The 19,714-nt window shown below is 47.8% G+C and overlaps 1 protein-coding gene across 4 annotated transcripts in view; it reads left to right on the top strand.

Moving 5' to 3' along the window:
- The window catches only part of DYM (dymeclin), a 439,715-nt gene extending 420,231 nt beyond the window's left edge, over positions 1-19,484 (top strand). For all 4 annotated transcript variants that reach the window (XM_010336841.3, XM_074383488.1, XM_010336842.3 and 1 more), the window contains one exon: positions 16,790-19,484. In XM_010336841.3, coding sequence (XP_010335143.2) covers positions 16,790-16,939 — 150 coding nt within the window. In that variant the 3' untranslated portion in view covers positions 16,940-19,484. The remainder of the gene's footprint in view (positions 1-16,789) is intronic.
- The last annotated feature ends 230 nt before the right edge of the window (positions 19,485-19,714 follow it).

A 19,714-nucleotide genomic window follows, 5' to 3' on the forward strand; every position in this document is an offset into this window, starting at 1 on the left:
GCCTCTACTTTTTGGTATCTTCTATGGCAGTCCATTAAGAAACCATTGGGATTTGTTTAAACACAGAGTACATGATCAGATTTTTATTATAGACTTTTTTGTTCATGCCCCCCTCACTACCCACGAACCGCTTAGAAACGCCATTGTATGGGAGGGTTCGAACCTTTTTCTCAGTTGACCCGGCTTCTGAACAGTTTCCCATGCCGAGAGAGTGCCTTCTACTTCTGTCCTCTCCATCAGGACCACCCTAGGTGAATTACCTTGCCAGCATCCCCTGACTGCACATCCACAGAGTCAGTCTGTGTGTGTGTGTGTGTGTGTGTGTGTGTGTGTGTGTGTGTGTGTGTGTGTTTCTCTTGCTCTCCGTGTCTCTCTCTGTATCTGTCTCTCCTAAGCCACCCTGTAGCAGAGTACTGTTTCTCACTCATCAGTGCCTGACCTGGGGCTGCATGGCACACAGAAAGCCTACCTTCAAATCATTTATGTCCAGTGTTGAATGGAAACTATCCAAACCCATATCCAGCCAGGCACTTGGTAGGAAATGTACAGGTACTGCTGTAGGCAGGCAGGGACAGGGCACTGGAGAGAACCACTCAGGACTCTTGGAGGAAGGGGACGCATGTGCACCGGCCCTGTAGGAAATGGCAGTATGGTGGGAAGGACATCCTCGCTGTAAAGAGCCGTGTCAGAAAAGGCATGGAGGTGGGCATTTGCCTGAGGTGTGCAGGAGATCCTAGGGAGCTCCTTTGGCAGAGGCTGATGGTTTGCTGAAATGAGAGGAAGCAAATGAAGCTCAGAGGCCCTGGGCAGGCAGTTTGTGGAGACTCCAGAGTCCATCCAGATGAGAACTGGCAATTATTACATTGTACTTTCCAACATCAGGTTATGTTAGAGGATTGCTTTTTAGTGATTTTTTTTTTCATTTTTAGTGATTTTTTTGATGCTTAAGGGCAGGGACCATATTTATTATTTTTATTAAATGCTTTTATGGTACAAAGGATTACCCTATAATTTATTTTATTATCATATTGGGTTTTCTTAAAGTGGAGCAAACTGTTCTTACCTGTTTAATAAGAGTGAAATTATAAACTGTCCAGAATTAGCACCAAACTAATTTAGAGGAGGAAAGTTGGGGTAGATTAAATGAGTGCCCATGAGTTAATGACTTGTAGCTGGTTGATGGGCACTCAGTGTTCACAGTAGTATTCTCTCCACTTTGGTGTATGTGGGTAATTTTCCATAGTAAGATGTTGAGTCTCGGGTGGTACTGAGTTAGCCTTCAGCTTGCAGGGCTCCCAGCACATCCCCTCCCTCATACCACCACACTGTGCAGCCGCCACCTGAGCCTCTAACTGTCAGCTGAGCCCGTCGCTCCAGCTCTGACCTCTGGAACAGCCAGGAAAACAGCTAAGGGTCAGCCATTGGGTTAGGGTCCTGGTATAGTCACAGCTAAGTGATGCGGACCCATCAACTAGGTGGCAAAGACAACCATTATTTTGTATCACCATTGTATTTGTTAAAGCACTAGTGATTAGGGTTATAATGTAAATATTAACAAAAAGGAAGGAAGGATGCATGGGTGAGCGGGTCGCCTTTTGTCTTAGTCCGCTGGGGCTGCTATAACCAAATACTGTCGAATGGGAGGCTTATAAACAACAGAAACTTATTTTTCACCCTTCTGGAGGCTGGGAAGTCTGAGATCGAAGCACCAGCAGATTTGGTATCTGCTGAGGGTCCACTTCCTGTTTCGTAGACAGCACCCTCTAGCTGCGTCTTTACATGGTGGTCAGAACTAGCTGGCTGGCTGTGGTCTCTTCTATAAGATACTAATCCTTGCAAGAGGGATTTAATCAGAAGTGTTTTTTGTTTTGAGGTGGAGTCTTGCTCTATTGCCAGGCTACAGTGCTCAATCTCAGCTCACCGCAACCTCTGCCTTCCAGATTCAAGTGATTCTCCTGCCTCAGCCTCCTGAGTAGCCGGGACTACAGGCGCACGCCACCATGCCCAGCTAATTTTTGGATTTTTAGTAGAGACTGGGATTTCACCAGGTTGGCCAGGATGGTCTGGACCTCTTGACCTTGTGATCCACCCACCTCGGCCTCTTAAAGTGCTGGGATTACAGGCATAAGCCACTGTGCCTGGCCCATAAGTTTTATCTTAAAACATCTTTCTTCATCAGAAAGTGTTTTGTACGCACTTAGAGGTAGTAACCATAGACGTTGGATCTACATGTAAGTTTCTCTTTAAATAAGCACAGCATTCTATCTTCCTTAAATCTGCTTTTTCACTGTACAAGCTCTGAAACTCAGATGTTGTCATCCCTTTCATCCTGAGTGTACATTAGTTCTCTCTAGGGGAAATTTAGAGTTTTCACTTTGTTTTCTTATTTATACCAAATTTTGAGTTAAAAAAAAAAAAAAAAAAAAAGTATGTTCTGCATTTCCTTGCTCTAAGTAAACCCAAATATAAGTGTCTTATTATTTGTTACCTATATCCCAATCCCAAAATATAGTATGTTGATTATTTAAATTTGGAATTTCCTTTTGAAAGATCCTTTAAAATGTTTCCTGGGTGTTACCATGGTAAATCTCAATGTTGTTTAATTTGCCTACAGCGTATAACAAATGGAATTATCTATCATTGGTCCCCGAAAGTAAGTTAAGAGATAAGCAATGTGTCTTTCTTTATTGAAATATGTGAATTTGTGCCAGGCATAGTGGCTCACACCTGTAGCCCAAGCACTTTGTAAGGCCAAAGCAGAAGGATCACTTGAGCACAAAACTAGCCTGGGAAACCTAGTGAGACCCCCATCTCTATAAAACAGCTTAAAAATTTGTTGGGCATGGTGATGCATACCGTGATCCCAGCTACTCAAGAAGCTGAGGCAGGAGGATCACTTAAACCCGGGAGTTTGAGACTGCATTGAACTATGATCACATCACTGCACTCTAGCCTGAGCAACAGAGTGAGACTCTGCCTCTTAAAAAAAAAAAAAAAAAAAAAAAAAAAAACAGAAGAAGGAGGGGAGGAGAGGGGGGAGGGGGGGAAGGGTAAATTTGGCATAATTGGAGCCTGTGTTATAAAATATGAGTGCTTGCTCTTAATTCTTTGTTTTGAAAATGACTAGAGATCTCCAAATACTCCATCTACAGATGTTTCACTTGCTTTCTGGAGCATTGATTTGGGGGGGTGGAAAATGATAGAGGAGGGAAAGATCTTATATTCTCTAGTTGTCCTTTGGCTGTGATCTTTGTTCCAAGGCAGAAGATGGGCTCCTTTGAGGCCCTTCTCTGGGATTGCTTGGACAAGGCAGAGCAAGGTGCTTACAGAGTCCAGCCAGCAGCCATGCCTGGCCCTCACTGGGCCTCTCAGCCCTGCCCGTATCACCTCAACGTCACGTCCAGTCTGCAGCTCCGCTCTCCACCAGTCAGAGAAGGCTTCGTCGGCCATAATGGTTTACAGATGAAGTAACTAAGTGTCAAGAGGGACATTATTTGTCTGAGTTTATTAGTGTCAGAGCCACCTCTAAAATCCAGATGTCTTGAATTTTCCCTCCATGATACCATTCATAGCCTAGATGGGAGAGGTACATGGTAGTCTTAAAAGTTTACACTTCTTTTTCACGGTATTTATTGAAATTTCACATAATCAATCAGTATTATAGTTGTTGCCATGGGAAGCATGAAATGCCGGCTGCCTGCTCTTCTGCCTTCCAGCCTGTCAGGCTGGGGAGAGGAAGACACCAGACGTCATGGTGGTGTGCCTGGCGCAGCTTCAGCTGTCAGACTAGGAACAACGGGACAGGGTGGCTCCTGGGCCACCACCAGACCGCCCCCCCCAGTAAACATGTGGGGCAGGTAGAAATGAGCATGACTCCCAGCTCCCTTGCCCTGGCTCTTTTTGGCCCCAGCATACCACAGGCCTGCCTGGGAAACACTTTGCATGCTCGTGTGGGGCCCTGCCTGAGCCAGTCCCTGAGCAGCGTCCGAGAGAGACCTGGGCTCAAGGAGCAGCAGTCTGCAGAGGTGTCGAGCCCTTCCTCTCCACCGTGTACTCCTCTGGTCAGTCAGCATCACTGTTTTGCCACCTCTGAATATACTTTCCCTCTATCCTGCCTGCAGTGTTATTGCTGGTTCATAAAGTTGTAATCTGTGAAACTGTTCACTTCATAAGAAAATTACCAAAAAATCCAGATCACATGGATTTATACCAGTGCAGTTAAATTTCTAGCCTGCCCTGAGGCCAGATCAAGACTCTAATTTGGAGATGGTGTGCCAAGTTTTACACTGCTAACACACTGAGAAATGAAACTTATGACCTATGCCTTTTTGTACAAGAAAGGGTAAAAGCAGGAATCCAGCTGGGCCGTAGCTCACACCTGTAGTCTCAGCACTTTAGGAGGCTGAAGTGGGCAGATCTCTTGAGCCCCAGAGTTCGAGACCAGCCTAGGCAACGTGGAAAAAACCTGTCTCTACAAAAAATTACCCAGGTGTGGTGGCATCACCTGTAGTCCCAGCTACTAGGGAGGCTGAGACAGTAGGATTGCTAGAGTCTGAGAGGTTGAGGCTGCAGTGAGCTGAGATTGCAAAAATGCACTGCAGCATGGCCAACAGAGTGAGACCCTGTCTTTTAAAAAAAAAAAAAAAAAAAGCAGAAATCATGAATGAAAAAGAATAGGCTTTTATAAATGGAGATTTAATCTTTGTTTCAGCTTACAAATATGAATCTTTTCATGCTCATTAGCCCCCTGTGAAGATTCTTCTCTCCTCAATTGCATCTAAGAGCCAAATCCTGTTTCATTTCTGATCACATCACCTGTCCCTTGCTTATTAGCTTTCTCCACATTGGTTTTGGAAAACAGAGTTTCAAGTACGCTTTTTCTTTTTTGCTCTAACAGTGACAGTGAAAATGCCCTGTCTTCAGTAGCTCGTAGGGGCTCTGCAGCAGTGCAGCAGAAAGCAGAGCCTGAGTCCATTCTGTGGCTCTTGAGTGTCTGAGTTGTCTGAAAAGTCCTGCCTCCATTTCAGGGAAGTGGGAGCACAGGATGGCAATGAAAATCAGGAACGACTTGAGAAACCCCAAAGTTGCCTTCAGCCTGTGTGCACCCCACCCCGTCCTGCCCATTACTCACTTCCCCCAGCCAGGCTCACGTAGCTGCTGGGCTGAGTCGCCTCCGTTCCCGTGGCAGCGTGACCACCTCCATCCTCACTGGCCAGCAGCGTGGAGCCGTTGTTCTGTTAGAGTCAGCCACTGGTTGCCTGTTCATCATTTGATGTGAGCCCTCCCAGGAAGTTTTCTGGAATGCTGGAGGGAAACATTTCTTCACCCAGCCTTTCCAGGCTTCAGCTCATCACAGTCACTTCCTTCCCATTCTCATAGCAGGGAGATCTTTGGCCAAGAAAGGGAATTCAGGTTACTCACCCACAGCACACTGCTGTGCTCCTGTTTAACATTCTGCCCACTTGGCCCTCTGCATGTTGGGAAGTTCTGCAGCTTGGCGTGGGGCTACTCAGAAGATGGGCCATGGGCGGGATCCCACACAATCTGTTCAGAACCTCGAAGACAGTGTCACCACTATGGATTAGGAAGAACTCTCAGCACCTTGTATTCAGATTCTACCTCTCGTTAGTATCATCATCTTTGAAGACAGACAGTAGAATTCTCCACTCTTGCCCTTCATCTCCTAACTTGGAATCCAAATCTTCTCCCAGCCTCCTAAGTAGGAATTGATTTGCCTCCCCATCAGGCAATTTCACTCGGTATTGCGGTCAGCCTTCCTGAGGAGTTGCCGCCTCGCAGCTGATGGCTTTTAGATCACAAGTCTGTCCTCCACCTGTCCCCCAACTCTAGGCTCCCCAGGTGAACAGGCTTCCCTCGAGGCCACCTCTGCGCCTCCACCCACCTTTCCACACTTATGTCTAGCCACACCTCACTGCTGGTCCCCAGAAAAGCACTGTCAGCCTCTGTCTGCTCCAGAGGGTCCCTCCATATGTAGTTCCAGCTCCCCCGACCCCAGCTCTGTTTCCACAAGTCAGAACCCTGCCCACACATCAAGGCAGTAGGAGGCAATGCACCTTCCCTCCAGCCCCCAGAAAAGAGAGGGAAATTGAAAACTAAAGATAAAGTTTCTCTCCTTTCTGTGAACCCCCTTAGCCTGGGTCTGTGACAGAGGTCCTACCAGGGACAAGATTTGCTCAAGATTTGGACTCAGCAGGGCTTCTAGTTGGCGTGGGGCTACTCAGAAGATGGGCCATGGGCAGGATCCATGATGGTTTGTGGAGAGCTTGTCCCAAGCATGGAGTTCCCCTTTATAAACTTCATGGTTTCCCTAAGAGTCTTTTCGCCCTCAGTTACAAAAACCGTTAGTGTCGCTTATGGGCACTCCAAAGTGGTGAAACCATTTCCTGAGCTCAGGGTCTGTGTCTACCAACCTTGTAAGTGCTCCTCTTGGGTGGTAACCTATTGCCCAGAGCCTCCCCCCACCCCCCGCCGCACCCCCTGCCTCCAGAAGCCAAGGGTCCCTCTGTGTGGCCAGCCACGGTGTTCCTAGATATGCGGTGTGTTGCAGCTGTCTTCTAAGCAACTCCCATGATGGGCTTCTTAATTTTAACTTTGTATTTCTTAATTTGTAACTTCTAATAAGCGGCCCTTTATACTCTATTTTAAATTTAGTTCTGGCCTGGTGCAGTGGCTCACACCTGTAATTCCAACAGTGGATCACCTGAGGTCAGGAGTTCAAGACCAGCCTGGCCAACATTGTGAAACCCCGTCTCTACTAAAAATACAAAATTTAGCTGGGCATGGTGGTGTGCCCCTCTGATCCCAGCTACTCAGGAGGCTGAGGCAGGAGAATCGTTTGAACCTGGGAGGCGGAGATTGCAGAGATTGCGCCACTGCACTACAGCCTGGGCGACACAGCAAGATTCCATCTCAAATAAATAAGTAAAGTTTTTCATTAGTTTTAAAATTAACTCACATAAAATGAAACTTTTCCACATTCAGTGCTGATGTTATTCATAGACCAGTGCTTATCTTCTTTTTGTTAGGTTATAATATTTGATAGATTTGTCACTCCTTCCATTACACTTGGAAGAGCCTACACTTCAGTCTTGATCAACAATTTAGCTGAACTTTTGATTCATTATTTTTCCCAGAGTCTGCTGTCCAAGCCCACCTAAAACTACCGGCCCTAGTGTTAGCCAGAACTACCTGGGAGAGTGTCCTCGGGGAGCACCACCTGCTTCCCATCCTGGTCATGCTCTCTGCTTGTTCTTTCCTCCTGCTAATGGATGCACCCTGTTCAAGGTGCAGCACTTACTCCTCTCTTTCCTCTACAGCCAAGCAAATGCCTCATATTTAGTTGAAGCCCACCAACATTTGGTGTAAGGAATCACCATTGATGAACTAAAGTTACATAGGATATGGGGGAGGAATGACAGTGACGCTACATAATCCCCAAATTTATCATTCACCCCTGGAATTAAGAAAAGAATGTGGCCAGCCGTGGTGGTCCACACCTGTAATCTTAGCACTTTGGGAGGCCAAGGCAGGTGGATCACAAGGTCAAGAGATTGAGACCATCCTGGCCAATATGGTGAAACCCCTTCTCTACTAAAAATGCAAAAATTAGCCAGGTGTGGTGGCACATGCCTGTAGTCCCAGCTACTTGGGAGGCTGAGGCAGGAGAATTGCTTGAAGCCAAGAGGTGAAGGTTGCAGTGAGCCAAATCACACCACTGCACTCTAGCCTGACGACAGAGCCAGACTCCATCTTAAAAAAAAAAAAAAAAGAATGTAAATGCATCCTTTACTATTTCATGACAGGATCTCGAAACCTGTATAGTTTTCATCTGAGCAGGACTGCCCACCACAAGCCCTGCATGTGCTGTCTGTAGTAGCTAAGCCATCACTCTTGACCTGTGCCGTCTGCCAGCAGTTACTGGTCTGCCTTGCAACCAGCAATCACCCATTTCCTTGTCTATTTCCAAGACCTAATATGGTCTTGAAATTTTTTTCAGTCTGCTATGTAGCTATTGGATTTTAAATTGTATTAAACTCTCTGGACCTATGCCAGGTGCTTGCTAGAGTTTCTGATGCTGTCTTATATCATCTTTAGGTGGAAGGGGGAAAAGCTCCATTGAACTTTCGTGGTAATAAAATTATTGCAGTTGTGCCCTCCCTCTGTTCACTCAACTTCCTGTGGGTTTTCACCAGATCACATGACTGACAGCAGAGACAGGCTTTCAGGGTTTTGGTCTGCGTGTTGTACCCAAGTCTCAGCCACCAAACCAGACCCTTGCTTTGTTTCTGAGCTGGGCTTCCGGATGTCCCACTGTGGTAGGTTGATTCACTGAAGCTGATAAAAGCATTCCAGTCAAACTTGAGTCTAGCATTACCTCTGGCTCCAAAAATCAAAACAACAGGATTGCTGCAAGTAGCTTTGGATTGAGATCAAGCTACAAGCCTGAGAGATGGGTTTTCTCTCCTTGTTGAGCTGTGTCACAGGACACGTATCTCGGAAAGAGAAGAGTGAAAGCCAGGGGCTCCTCACCAAAGTAGCCTGGGCCTGAGAGTACCTTGCCCTGTGCCAGCCAATTCTAGTTGAATTCCTGCCCTAACTATGAGGTCCAAGCCCCCCGATCCTTCCAGGCACCTCCTGTGTCTTCCCGGGGCTTTAGCAGCCCTCAAAGCACATTGACCATCAGAGTCACTCACTGGAGCCCAGCGGGGTTCTGAGAAGCCCAAGGGAGGGGATATGTGGGTAGAGAAGAGCTGGACAGATGGCAGAGCTGGGAGGGGCTGGGGATGCCTGAGCAGCCAGGGCCCTGAGCCACCGAGAGGGTTTATTGACCATGTTGGAGATGAAGACACTCTCAAGTGAGGAAGCTGGACTTAGCCTCACAGGATGGCATCATTGTTCTCTACAAAGGAACGTAAAGCAAAGAGTGACTTTTTCTAGATTGTTGATTTGACATTCAGATTGACATTTCTTGGACTGAGTCCTGACAAAATGTGTCCCCAGCGTCCTTAGTGCTAAATTAAACCTTTTGTCTTTCTTTTCCTTAGTACTTTAGACTTCTAAGACATCTTAGAGGGAGGAGCACATATTTTTAAGAATTGCTATTTACGTCTCAACCCATGCTGGCACTCTCTATAGGGAGGTAGATGGACAGATAGATTCGGAGAGGGGCCAAGTTAAATTCAACACGGGCTTACCCAGGTTGACTGAATAACATTTTCAAAATTCTTTTATGATCTATGCCTAGTGTTCACCCTTTTAAAGTGTTCCCAGGCACTGCCCTTACAAACAACTCCCTTCAGGAAAAAGGAAGCTCCTTACCTTGTGCTTCCAGGCGTCTGCTTTGCGTACTCAGTCCTGGAGAACATGCATAAATAGCAGACAGCCCAATTCCCCTTCCTGGAAGTTTTAGGTGCTGCTGAAAAGCTTCAAGCAAACAATATCTCTGCTCCCTTGCTCACCGTGGGAGAGAGGAGCTGCACAGTGCTGTCTGCGTGTTCAGGCTTTCCGGGAATGGCCGTGTGTTCATGCTTCTCTCCCTCCCGGCTCTCTTGGCCCCCCCACGACTAGTGGTACACACTTGGGAGACAGCAGTTTAGGAACCCGGTCTGTGGAGGGGACCAGACGTTCACCAGCCAGCACAGACGGGGGCGGCGCCCGGCACCTCAGCCCCTTTAGCTGGGAGCTCCTAGGCCGCAGAGCAGCTCCACAGCACGTTCTTGTTTGTGTTTGTTTTCAGCAGTTGGGAGCCTTAGCCTTTAAAACTGTCTATCGTCAACCCCCAGGACATTCAGATACCATCACCAATGTGAAGTCTGTCTAAGTAGAAATCAACAAATGTTGACTTCAGGGTTGCAGCTGAACCCAGGCCCGACCCATTCAGCTCTTCCTCCCAGTGAACTCTGCAAAGCCTAGAGGCATGGCAGGGAATACTTTAGACCTTATTGGTCTAAACATAAAACCACATCTCATAAAACCACACCCAGTCAGAACTGGAAGGAGCTCAAAGGTCCCTCATTTCTCACAAGGATAGAAAACTGAGTCCTGAGAAATGCTGTGACTTGCCGCAAACTGCCCAGCTTGCCAGTTGCTGAGCCAAGACAGAGCCAAGGCCTCCTGACCCCAGACTGGGGTCACCTAGTGATCAACCCCATCATTCACAGTGAGGAAACACGATCACAAAAGATTAAGTGACTTATCGGTTAGGAGGACATTGAGGAAACATCCGAAGCTCATTATCACTTGAAAGACATGAAAACCTAGTGTCCATGTTGACCACAGAGATTTTAAGAAGGGCACTCTCAGGTCCCTTTTGAAGGCTCCAGAGGAAAAGCCTGAGCTTCGTTCAGCTTCTGGCTCTGCCACGCACTGCTGTGGTCTCTTTTTCATGTCACCTATCCTTTTGGGGCCTTGGTTGTTTTAATCTCAATAATAATAATACCCGTGTCACAGGATTTTTGAGCAGGTTTTAAGCCATTCATTCATTTAATTCCTTATTCAGCAAATGTGTCTTAAGGTGTCAGTGACATGCCAGACGCTCATAAGGTGAGAGAGGCCACTTCTGTTTTTAGAGGGTGGCCATTGGTGAAGCGGAAAGTGCCTGGTACGTGGCAACTGCAGTCGAAGTCACTTCCACCGAGCTTCCTGCTGGGTTGTTGCTGTGAACTCCAAGCAGAAGCTTCATCCCTGGTCAGCCGCAGCCCCTGCTTCCCCTGCAGCTCAGGGAGTCAGCTGCCAGGCCCCAGCATCAACGCGGATGTTGTTGAACGTGCTGCGCGATCTTACAGGAAGGTGGTAAATGCCTAGGTCAGGTACATGGCAGAAGTTACCTCTTCTTAGATGGTAAACCCTGCTTCGTTACCCCCTTCTTAGTTAACCCATTAGATGGTAAACACCTAGTGTCACGTACATTATAGAAGTTACCCGTCTACGTTACCATGGCCATAAACCTGCCGCAGGGCCAATTTTCTCCCCTCCAGTTGAGTCCGACTCTGAGACAGAGAAGGCAGTTCTTCAGAACCTGCTTCTACTGTGAAACAGCTTTGTTCTTTAAAAATGTGGATGAAGATGAGCTCAGTGCCTTTAAGCCATTTGTCAGCACTTGTTTCTGGTTTTCATGCAGGAAGGCTTATTTCTATTACTGAGTGTCAGTGGCCAAGTGAGAAGTGTCCATTTGGGTGCATCAGAGAAATGGGCTCTGTAATCAAATCTCAAGACTAGACTTAGCTATGACCAGGCCATGGTAAGCATCACAGTATGTCTAGTCTTTTGGTTTGATTACAGAACACTATAAGGGCATACCTTACACTGGCATACCATTTTAATGTCAGTGATAACGGCCAACATTTATAGAGCACTTACCCTGTGGCAGGCACTATACCAAGGCCTTCATGTGCCTTACCTCTTCCAATTGTCAGTACAACTCCGTGAAGTGGGAAGGATGCTTCCATTCCAAGTCTCAGAGTACAGTAAATCCATCTGAGCAAGGATGTGAGACTAGTCCAAGGTCACTCAGCTAGTGAGGACCGGCCTTTTAGCTCTTGAAGGCCGAGAACTTGTGTGCCCTAGTGGCTGTGTTTTAAGTCCTGTGTTTACTATACACTAGGCCCTCAGTAAGTATTTCCTGAGTGAATAAATGGGAAACAATGGGTTTGAAACGACGATTATCTGCCTGCCTTTGGAGTTGCTTTTTCTAGTTGTTTCAAAGATGAAATGAGTAACTATATGTAAAGTCTTTGAATTTGCCTGCCACGTGGTAAGTCGTCAGTTGTATTAGCTAGAAACATTAGGTATAATCTCAGAATTTATTATTTTTTATGGAGAACTTCTATGGAAATATCAATCAGCTTGAAGAATAACTTCATAATAAAATATACATGTCTGCTCTTAATAAAGCTTATACTATTTTTTACTATTTTTTGTGTACTATCACGTGTTATATACTGGATGTTCCTAAGATTTTGTTTGCAACATCTGAAAGCCATAGTTATTACTGGCCAAAAAGTATACTTTCCGATTAAAGGAAAGATCTCTGTGTTGTTAAGAGATGTCCTGTGCCTTTGTGGAGAGTGAGATGGGTTATTGTTTTGACATAAACTTGAGGCATTTTCACCTCTGTTTCTACCAGGTAGTGGGAAGGATAGCCATGGGCTGCCGGTATCTTCCCCGGATCCTCTCCTGCAGGATTTAAAGGCAGTCTTTGACTCATCACTCCTAGCGGAATAGTCATCAGCATTTCCCCAAAGCCATGAGGGCAGGTGAACTTACTGCCAGCCCATGAGCTTAGTAGCGGCTCTTGCCTCAGTTTCTGTAATTCAGCTGGAAGGAGTTCTTCTGAGAGTGGTCTGCAGTTTGTTCATTTTATTTCCCATTCCACCCCGCTCAGAGATGAGGAAAGCAGCCTCACGTAAGCTGCCTCTCAGCCTCTCCCATGGCCTTCATGAGGAAACCCCACATAAGTCACTGAATAGAGAAAAGGTTTCACATCGTTGAGTCCTTTTTATTTCTAACAAGTGCGTTTTAATGACGACTTTTCCACATAGAAATGTAGGATGTTATTCCAAGAAAACAGTCTGTGGGGGACTCCGCCCCCACCCAGCCCCTCGCTTCTCTCTGAGTCGGTGTGAGGTTTTCTGAAGTTTGAGGCCATCCTAAGAACTAGGACTTTTGTCTCCATTATTCGGGGTGAGTTTCATTCTTCTTCATTGTACCACCGCTATCCTCTTGTGATTACTGCCGTCATGTGGCTTTTTGTTAAGGACCAGCAGTGTGCTGAGTTCTGCGCCTCACACCCAGAAGGGTTTCATGGAGCCTGAGAGAATCAAATTTAAGGACAAATCCTTATGGTGGCCAGAACTCTGATGTCACTTTTCAAACTAACTTTGCACACGGTAATACCTAGGCTTTAAACCTGACCCCACCCCAGCAGGCTGCACGACCTTGCACTGGGCACTGAGCCTCTCTGAGCTTCGATTTACCGTCTCTCCATGGTGTCGGCACTGGCCTCAGTGGGACATTTGGTGACCGACTAGGATGCCACGGGAGCTTCAGACAGGCATGGTGTGTGGGGAGCGCGGGTTAGTGGGAGCTATGCATTGCCCCACTCTTGCTACAAATGCAGATTTTTCACAGAAAAGGATCTCATCACGTTGGTACCTCCAAGACGCCTGATTCCATGACGAAGACTTCCCTCTAAGCACCCACATACCTGAGAACCCCATGTCAGGCTGGAATCGACACAGTGTGTGGGGAGGCTCCCAAGCTCTTCAGGCCCTAGGAGACCCCCCAGCAGTTAAGGAGCATCCAGAGAGCACTGCACAGGGCAGGTGGGGTGCAAGGGGATTTCAGGAGTGGGCGAGGAGGGAATAGAAAGCTCGGGCCTTAGGTGTCAGCTGAGAGGGGGAAAGAATAAAGAAAGAAAAATAAAGCTGGGGCCTCGTTGAACTCGCTCATGTCACCAGGTGCTGGAAGCAGTGCCACATCCTGACCTGATCAAACTTTGCTAGACTGACCGGAAGAGCCCAGTTAAAGAAGTTGTCTCCTCAATTGTGGTCATGAACCATGTCATCCCCAGACACTGAGACTTCCAGCCTGTGCTGGTGATGGCAAAGAGCCGGCAGGAAACACTGGTGGTCTGAAAAGGTGCAGGTTTCACTGGACTTGAGCAGCTTTGGAAAGGGGACTGCAGTGTGAGGTGGAGGGCATGGGAGATCTAGGCCTAGGTCACGCTAGAGCTTAGCACCTATTTCTGTAGCAATCTGGGAGCCACGAAGTAGGGAACTGCTGATCGCGGAAGCCATAGAAGATGGGGTTGTGCTGTCTGGTGTGTTGAAGTCACATCAGCGGCCAGGACACCCTCCTTTTTAGGAATTCTTACACGCTTTTTCAAGATGTAACTCTTGCCACAAAGCCTTTCCAGCTTCACTCTGCTCCTCTCTGGAGCTCTGTAGATCCAACACTTGGATGTTTTTAGTTGGTTTTCTTAAATTTATTTTTTAAATTTAATTAATTTATTTTTAGAGACAGGATATCAGTCTTTGGCCCAGGCTGGAGGAAAATGGGAGTGGACTGGGATGGTTCTAGCTCACTGCAGCCTCGAACTCCTGGGCTCCAGCAGTCTTTCCATCTCAGTCTCTCGAGTAGCTACAGACATGCACCACCGCATCTGGCTACCTTTTTAATTTTTTGTGAAGATAAGGTCTTGCTAGGTTGCTCAGGCTGCTCTTGAATTCCTGGGTTCAAGTGATCTTCCTGCCTTGGCCTCCCAAAGTGCTGGGATTACAGGCGTGAGCTACTGCACCTGGCCCAGATGTTTTTAGTCTTAATCACTGTAAATGTTATTATTTTTAAATTCTTGTAACTGCATGTCTGTGTGTGTGTTCGTGTGTGTGTGTGGGTGTTGTGTGAGTCTATCTGTGTGTGTGTCTGTGTAGTGTGTGTGTCTTTGTATTGTATGTATCTGTGGTTTGGTGTGTGTCTGCTGTGTATTTGTGTCTATGTTGTATGTCTGTGGTGTGTTGTGTGCGTGTCTGTGCATTTCTGGGTGTGTCTGAGTGTGTGGATCTATGTCGTATAATGTCTGTGTTGTGTGTGTGGGGTGTGTGTGTAGCTCTGTTGTGTATGTGTTGTGTGGTGTATCTGTGTTGTATATATCTGTGTTGTGTGTGTGTTGTGTGTGTCTTTGTGTCTGAATGTGTGTGTCAGAGTGTGTGTATGTTATGTATGTCTGTTTTGAGTGTGTGTGTGTTGTGTATCTGTGTTGTGTATGTCTGTGTTGTGTGTGTCTGTGTCGTCTGTGCATGTCTGGGTGTGTCTGTGAGTGTGTCTGTGTGTTGTGTGTGTGTGTTGCGGGTATGGGTGTGTATGTGTACATGCAGCTCCTCTACCTGCTTCTTCCCTTTCCTAACTATCTTTTCAATCCACCCAGCTAGCATCATCCTAGTCAGGCCTGTTTCTCCCTTCCCTGGACCAGGCTCCTGCCCCTGCCTGCTGCCCCATGCCCTCCAGTTCTCCCGCCGTGATGGGAGCGGTCACTGCACAGATTCTACTTGTGCTGTAGTCTTCAGGCCCTTCAGAGGCTGCCGGGACCTTACATGCACCTCCCGAGTCTGGCCTCTGCTCTTCAGTGTGTGCTCTTCCCCCACTCGCTCCTTAGCCTCCAGGTGCTGCGCCTCCTGCCTCACACCCAGGCCTTCCCCACGCGGGGCCCTGGGGGAACTCACCTCCCCTGCGTGTGGCTGCCACCTCCTCCCTCTGGCTTCTGGAGCTCCTTGTCCTTCCCTGCCTCGCTGCCCTGTTAGAATTGGCTTTTTGTTGCTGCTGCTGCTGTTTCTGCCTCCCTCCTCCACGAAGGTTTACCTTCTGTGAGGACAGGAGCTAGGTTCGGCTGCTGCACCCCCGGATCTCTAGGCTCTGGCCCACATAGTGCCTGCCTGGCACCGGGCAGCAAACAGTCAGTAGAATGAAGAATGAGTGAATGAACCAATAAATGGACTCCCATAAGAAGGACTAAATTAGATAATATACAGAAAGCATCTACAGTGTGTCTGGGACATAGTTGGCCCTCAATACATGGTTGATTGCTTCATTGATTCACTCACTCATCAGTTTATTAAGTGCCTGGCTAATATCCTTGGGGATACAGCAGCTGACAAAACAGATAAAAACCTCTCTGCCCTATGGGTACTGCCTTCCAGTATAATGTAATAAGTGCCCCTGTGGATGCATGTGGGGAGGTGTGTGGTTTCCTCTCTCTCTCTCTTTCAGCTCTCTCTCAGCCTTCCCCCATACCCCTCCCCCCAGGGCCCTGTCCCCTCTCTTCCCTCCCCACCTGGGACAAGGGTCACCAAGCTGGAGTCACTCCTGCCAGCAACGCCTTGGCAAAGGAGAGGCCCAGGGGCCTTGGGTAAACTCTAGCTACTCCTCAAGCTGCTGAAAGTGGAATCACTTCCTCTGTTCAGGCTGGAATAAATAAGTCAGGAGTAAAATTAGAAAATCAAAAGCCCAAATCCCAGTGACGTGCCGATGCTCAAGTGCCGCCGTAGGCCACAGCGCTGCGCAGCCTCTTACACCGCAGAGCACCGGAGCTCACAGACCAGGGCGCCTGCGGGGTGCGGGCAGAGCCAGGCCCACGCCTTTCCCAGCCTCCGTGAGGAGCAACCTCGGACTCCCTCCCTCTCTGCAAAGCCAAAGCCATTGCTCCTGCCTCCGAGGAAGAAGACAGTGAGGCCAAGCTGTGGCTGAGCAAGCTGGCCACCCCACAGCCCCGCTCCTCCAGAGCAGCCCCCCTCCACCAGAGGCACACTCCTACCCCTTCAGGTCAGGGCTCAGCATTGTGAGGGGAAGGTCCTCACCTCCAGAATGACAGAACCCTGAAGACAGTGCCTCCTAAGAGCCAGCCCCCGCGCCCCAATATTCACACTCGGGAATATTGGCCTGAGCCCTGTCTGCCTCCCAGGCAGGGTCCACGTCTCAGCTGGGATAGTTCTCATCGTATCTTAACCTCTGTCGGGGTCCCTAGCAGGGAACTGTCAGCCAGACTGACATTAGCCAACCAGGACCCACTGTGTGATTCGCTCTCCCCATTGGTAATTCACATTTTCTTGGGAGCCATTTGATAGCTGAAATACTTTAAAGCCCAGAGCCCTCAGGCCCTGTGACTGGATGGCAGCGGTGGGTGAGCTCCCTGCCCACCACACCACCTGCACACTCCCACCGCCTTTGCTTGTGCATGGAACTGTGGGATTATAAAATCATCTTACTTTCATTGCAGAAATTTCCAGAATTGAAATTCAAGTATGTGGAAGAGGAGCAGCCTGAGGAGTTTTTCATCCCTTATGTCTGGTCTCTTGTCTACAACTCAGCAGTCGGCCTGTACTGGAACCCTCAGACCATCCAGCTGTTCACCATGGATTCCGACTGAGGGCAGGACGCTCTCCCACCCGACCCCTCCAGCCACGCAGCCCTTCACGTCAGTTCATTGCTGGGTAACAGAAGCAGACAGACAGATGGCCTGCGGTATCTTCTGTTAAAGAGGATTGCACAAGTGTGTTTTCCTCACACACTTTGATTTGGAGAACTGGTGCCAGTTGGCAGTAGATCACTCAGCGTAGATAGTAGTGCAAGAAGGGGAGGAAATACACAATAATAAATGTAAAAACCTGCTATTCAACATGCAGTTTTATTTCTAAGCCAAAAACCTAGAGCTCTGCCAAGATCCTGATGCCTTAGGCACGTCACACTTCAGCAGTGCACACTATTCAACAGTGTACACTACTTTTTTTTGCATGTTCAAGATAGTTGTTTTGGTCTTGTGTGTGTGTGTGAGAGAGAGAAAGAGATTCCTTTAAGATTAAGGAGCATCAATGAGAAAAGATGATGAGGCAGGAATTAAGAAAGAAATGAAGCTGTGTGTGTGTGTTTGGTTACCTCTCAGAGGGCCCGTAATTTCATGCCTGGACAATTTGATATTAATCTTGAACACCTCTGCATCTTTTCTTAAAAAAGAATATGGGCTGGGTGCAGTGGCTCACATTTGTAATCCCAGCACTTTGGGAGGCCAAGTTAGCAGAATCGCTTGAGCCCAGGAATCTCAGACCAACATGGGCAACATAGTGAGATCCCATCTCTACAAAAAAGTTAAAAATTGGCCAGGCATGGTGGCATATTCCTGTAGTCCCAGCTACTCAGGAGGTTACGGTGAGAGGATTGCCTGAGCCCAGGAGTTCAAGACTGCAGTGAGCTAAGAGGGCGCCACTGCAATCCAGCCTGAGCCACAGAGTGAGACCCTGTCTCTAAAAAACAAACAAACCAAAAAAAAGTGGCTACTTCTCATGAAGCCCAGATTAACGTTTCTGTGAATACGGTCTGTAAACTGTCGTTGGAATGAAATTGGAGTCTAGCACAAATTAAGTTACTCTACTCTGTATTAATCAATCATTGGGCAAAAGAAAATCTTTATTTGCAAACAGTCTTTTTCCTTCACCCACAAGAATAGAAAAAGGAGACTAGTTTGTTCATACTGGATTCCACTTGGGATGAAAAGTATGTTTTCTTCTTTGTTTCTGATTTTTTAAGAACGCTTCTGGGCCAGTGTGATCCACGTGTTGGTGCCTAAGCTGGAGGAAGGAGCTTCTTGGAGGTAAACAGCCACTGGGGCTGCGCGGAGGGCCAGGTGGGACCTTCCTTCACAGTCTAGACGAGGAGCCTAGCTTCATTCTCAAAGACAGAAAAAGTATTTGCTTTTCAACATAGAAAGTGCATAACCCCAGACGAGACTGAGCACGCTGTTCCAATCCACTACAGCTCATCTGCTTCAGGCCTGGCTTCTCCTGTCCCATGTCCCAGGGCTGCAGGCCTGAGTCATTCGGGTCATCACATCTTCTGAGGGCCTAGGAGGAGCCATCCTCAGTCACCCCAAGCTCTGTAAAAGGTCAAAACACTGCCAGCATCTCAGTGCACCACTGTGTGGGCTCCACATGGGGAAGGCCCGGCCAAGCCGTGTTCTCAAGGGCCTATTGAGATAGGGCAGGCAGCCTCCCTATCCTCACCTGGGTGGAATGAAACAGAAGCTCACTGAGGCCAAGGGACTCATGGAGGACCCATCCCTGGTGGGGTCCCGGAGCCGAGTGCAGCTTGCCCCCCAGCCCTGGTCCCTGAGGGGCTTGTTCTGTCAGGCCTCCTCCTGTCATTGCTGGAATGGGAACTCTGACTCCTGTGTTCACCTCAGAGTGCACGTACAAGACATCCAGTCTAGAGGTGGGGCCTGGGGACACCTTCTACTGATACTTAGTCAGATTTGTGGGAGAGCCAGTCTGGAGGAGGAGGAGGAGCAGAGCTCTCAGCCAGCAGGGGGAGCGATGATTATCATTTCAGGTAGCAAGGATACATAGTTCCTACGTGGGGAAATTCTTTGCAACTTCGTTTCCAGAGCATTTTGTTTGGCTTCTTTTTCCTTCAAACCAAAAAATGTTTTAAATGTTTAAGGTCATGTGAAGCAGCTGAGCTTCTGGCAAGACCGCAGAACTGTCCTCTGAGTCTGAGGGCTGGGCAGTGCCACAGGACAGTCCCTGGGCTCAGGACTGTCAGTTCTTGTCATGGGAGGAAATGAGGCCCCTCAAAAACCCAGTCATCTTGACAGAGGGCACACTCCCGAGGAAGCCCTGACTGGGGAATCATACAGCCTCTCATCCAGGCCTCCCAGCTCACTGAGGTGCCCCCAGAACCCTGATCGCCCTTCCGTCTTTCTCTCTTCTCATTCATCACACAATAGAAGTACCCACTGGCGAAAAGCTCAGCTGGGGCAGCAGCCTCCAAGGAGGCCTGCAAGGATGCTCCCAACCCTGGTTCCCCTCAGGAGGGAGGCCCCACCACATGCATCACTGCCACAGCTCTGCAAAGCCACCAGAGATTTCTTATTTTTGTGAAAGATTTATTATATGGCAATAAATATGAATGATAAACTTTCATTATACTTGCATTGATTTCGAGTATTTGCTTAGAAATTTTTACACACAGTAAACATATGTAATGATGCAACACAGGATCATCATGTGTTCAGATGGAAATTAACATCTGATTTTACCCAAGGTCTGAAGCTGTTACTGCAGTGTGTCATTTTAATCAACAAAGAGTTCTGCCACAATATTTCATTTTAAATAGCATCTTCCCTAACAAGAGTTCAAGGCACTTTGCAGAA

This window comes from Saimiri boliviensis, chromosome 13 (assembly GCF_048565385.1).
Source record: "Saimiri boliviensis isolate mSaiBol1 chromosome 13, mSaiBol1.pri, whole genome shotgun sequence".
NCBI lineage: Eukaryota > Metazoa > Chordata > Mammalia > Primates > Cebidae > Saimiri > Saimiri boliviensis.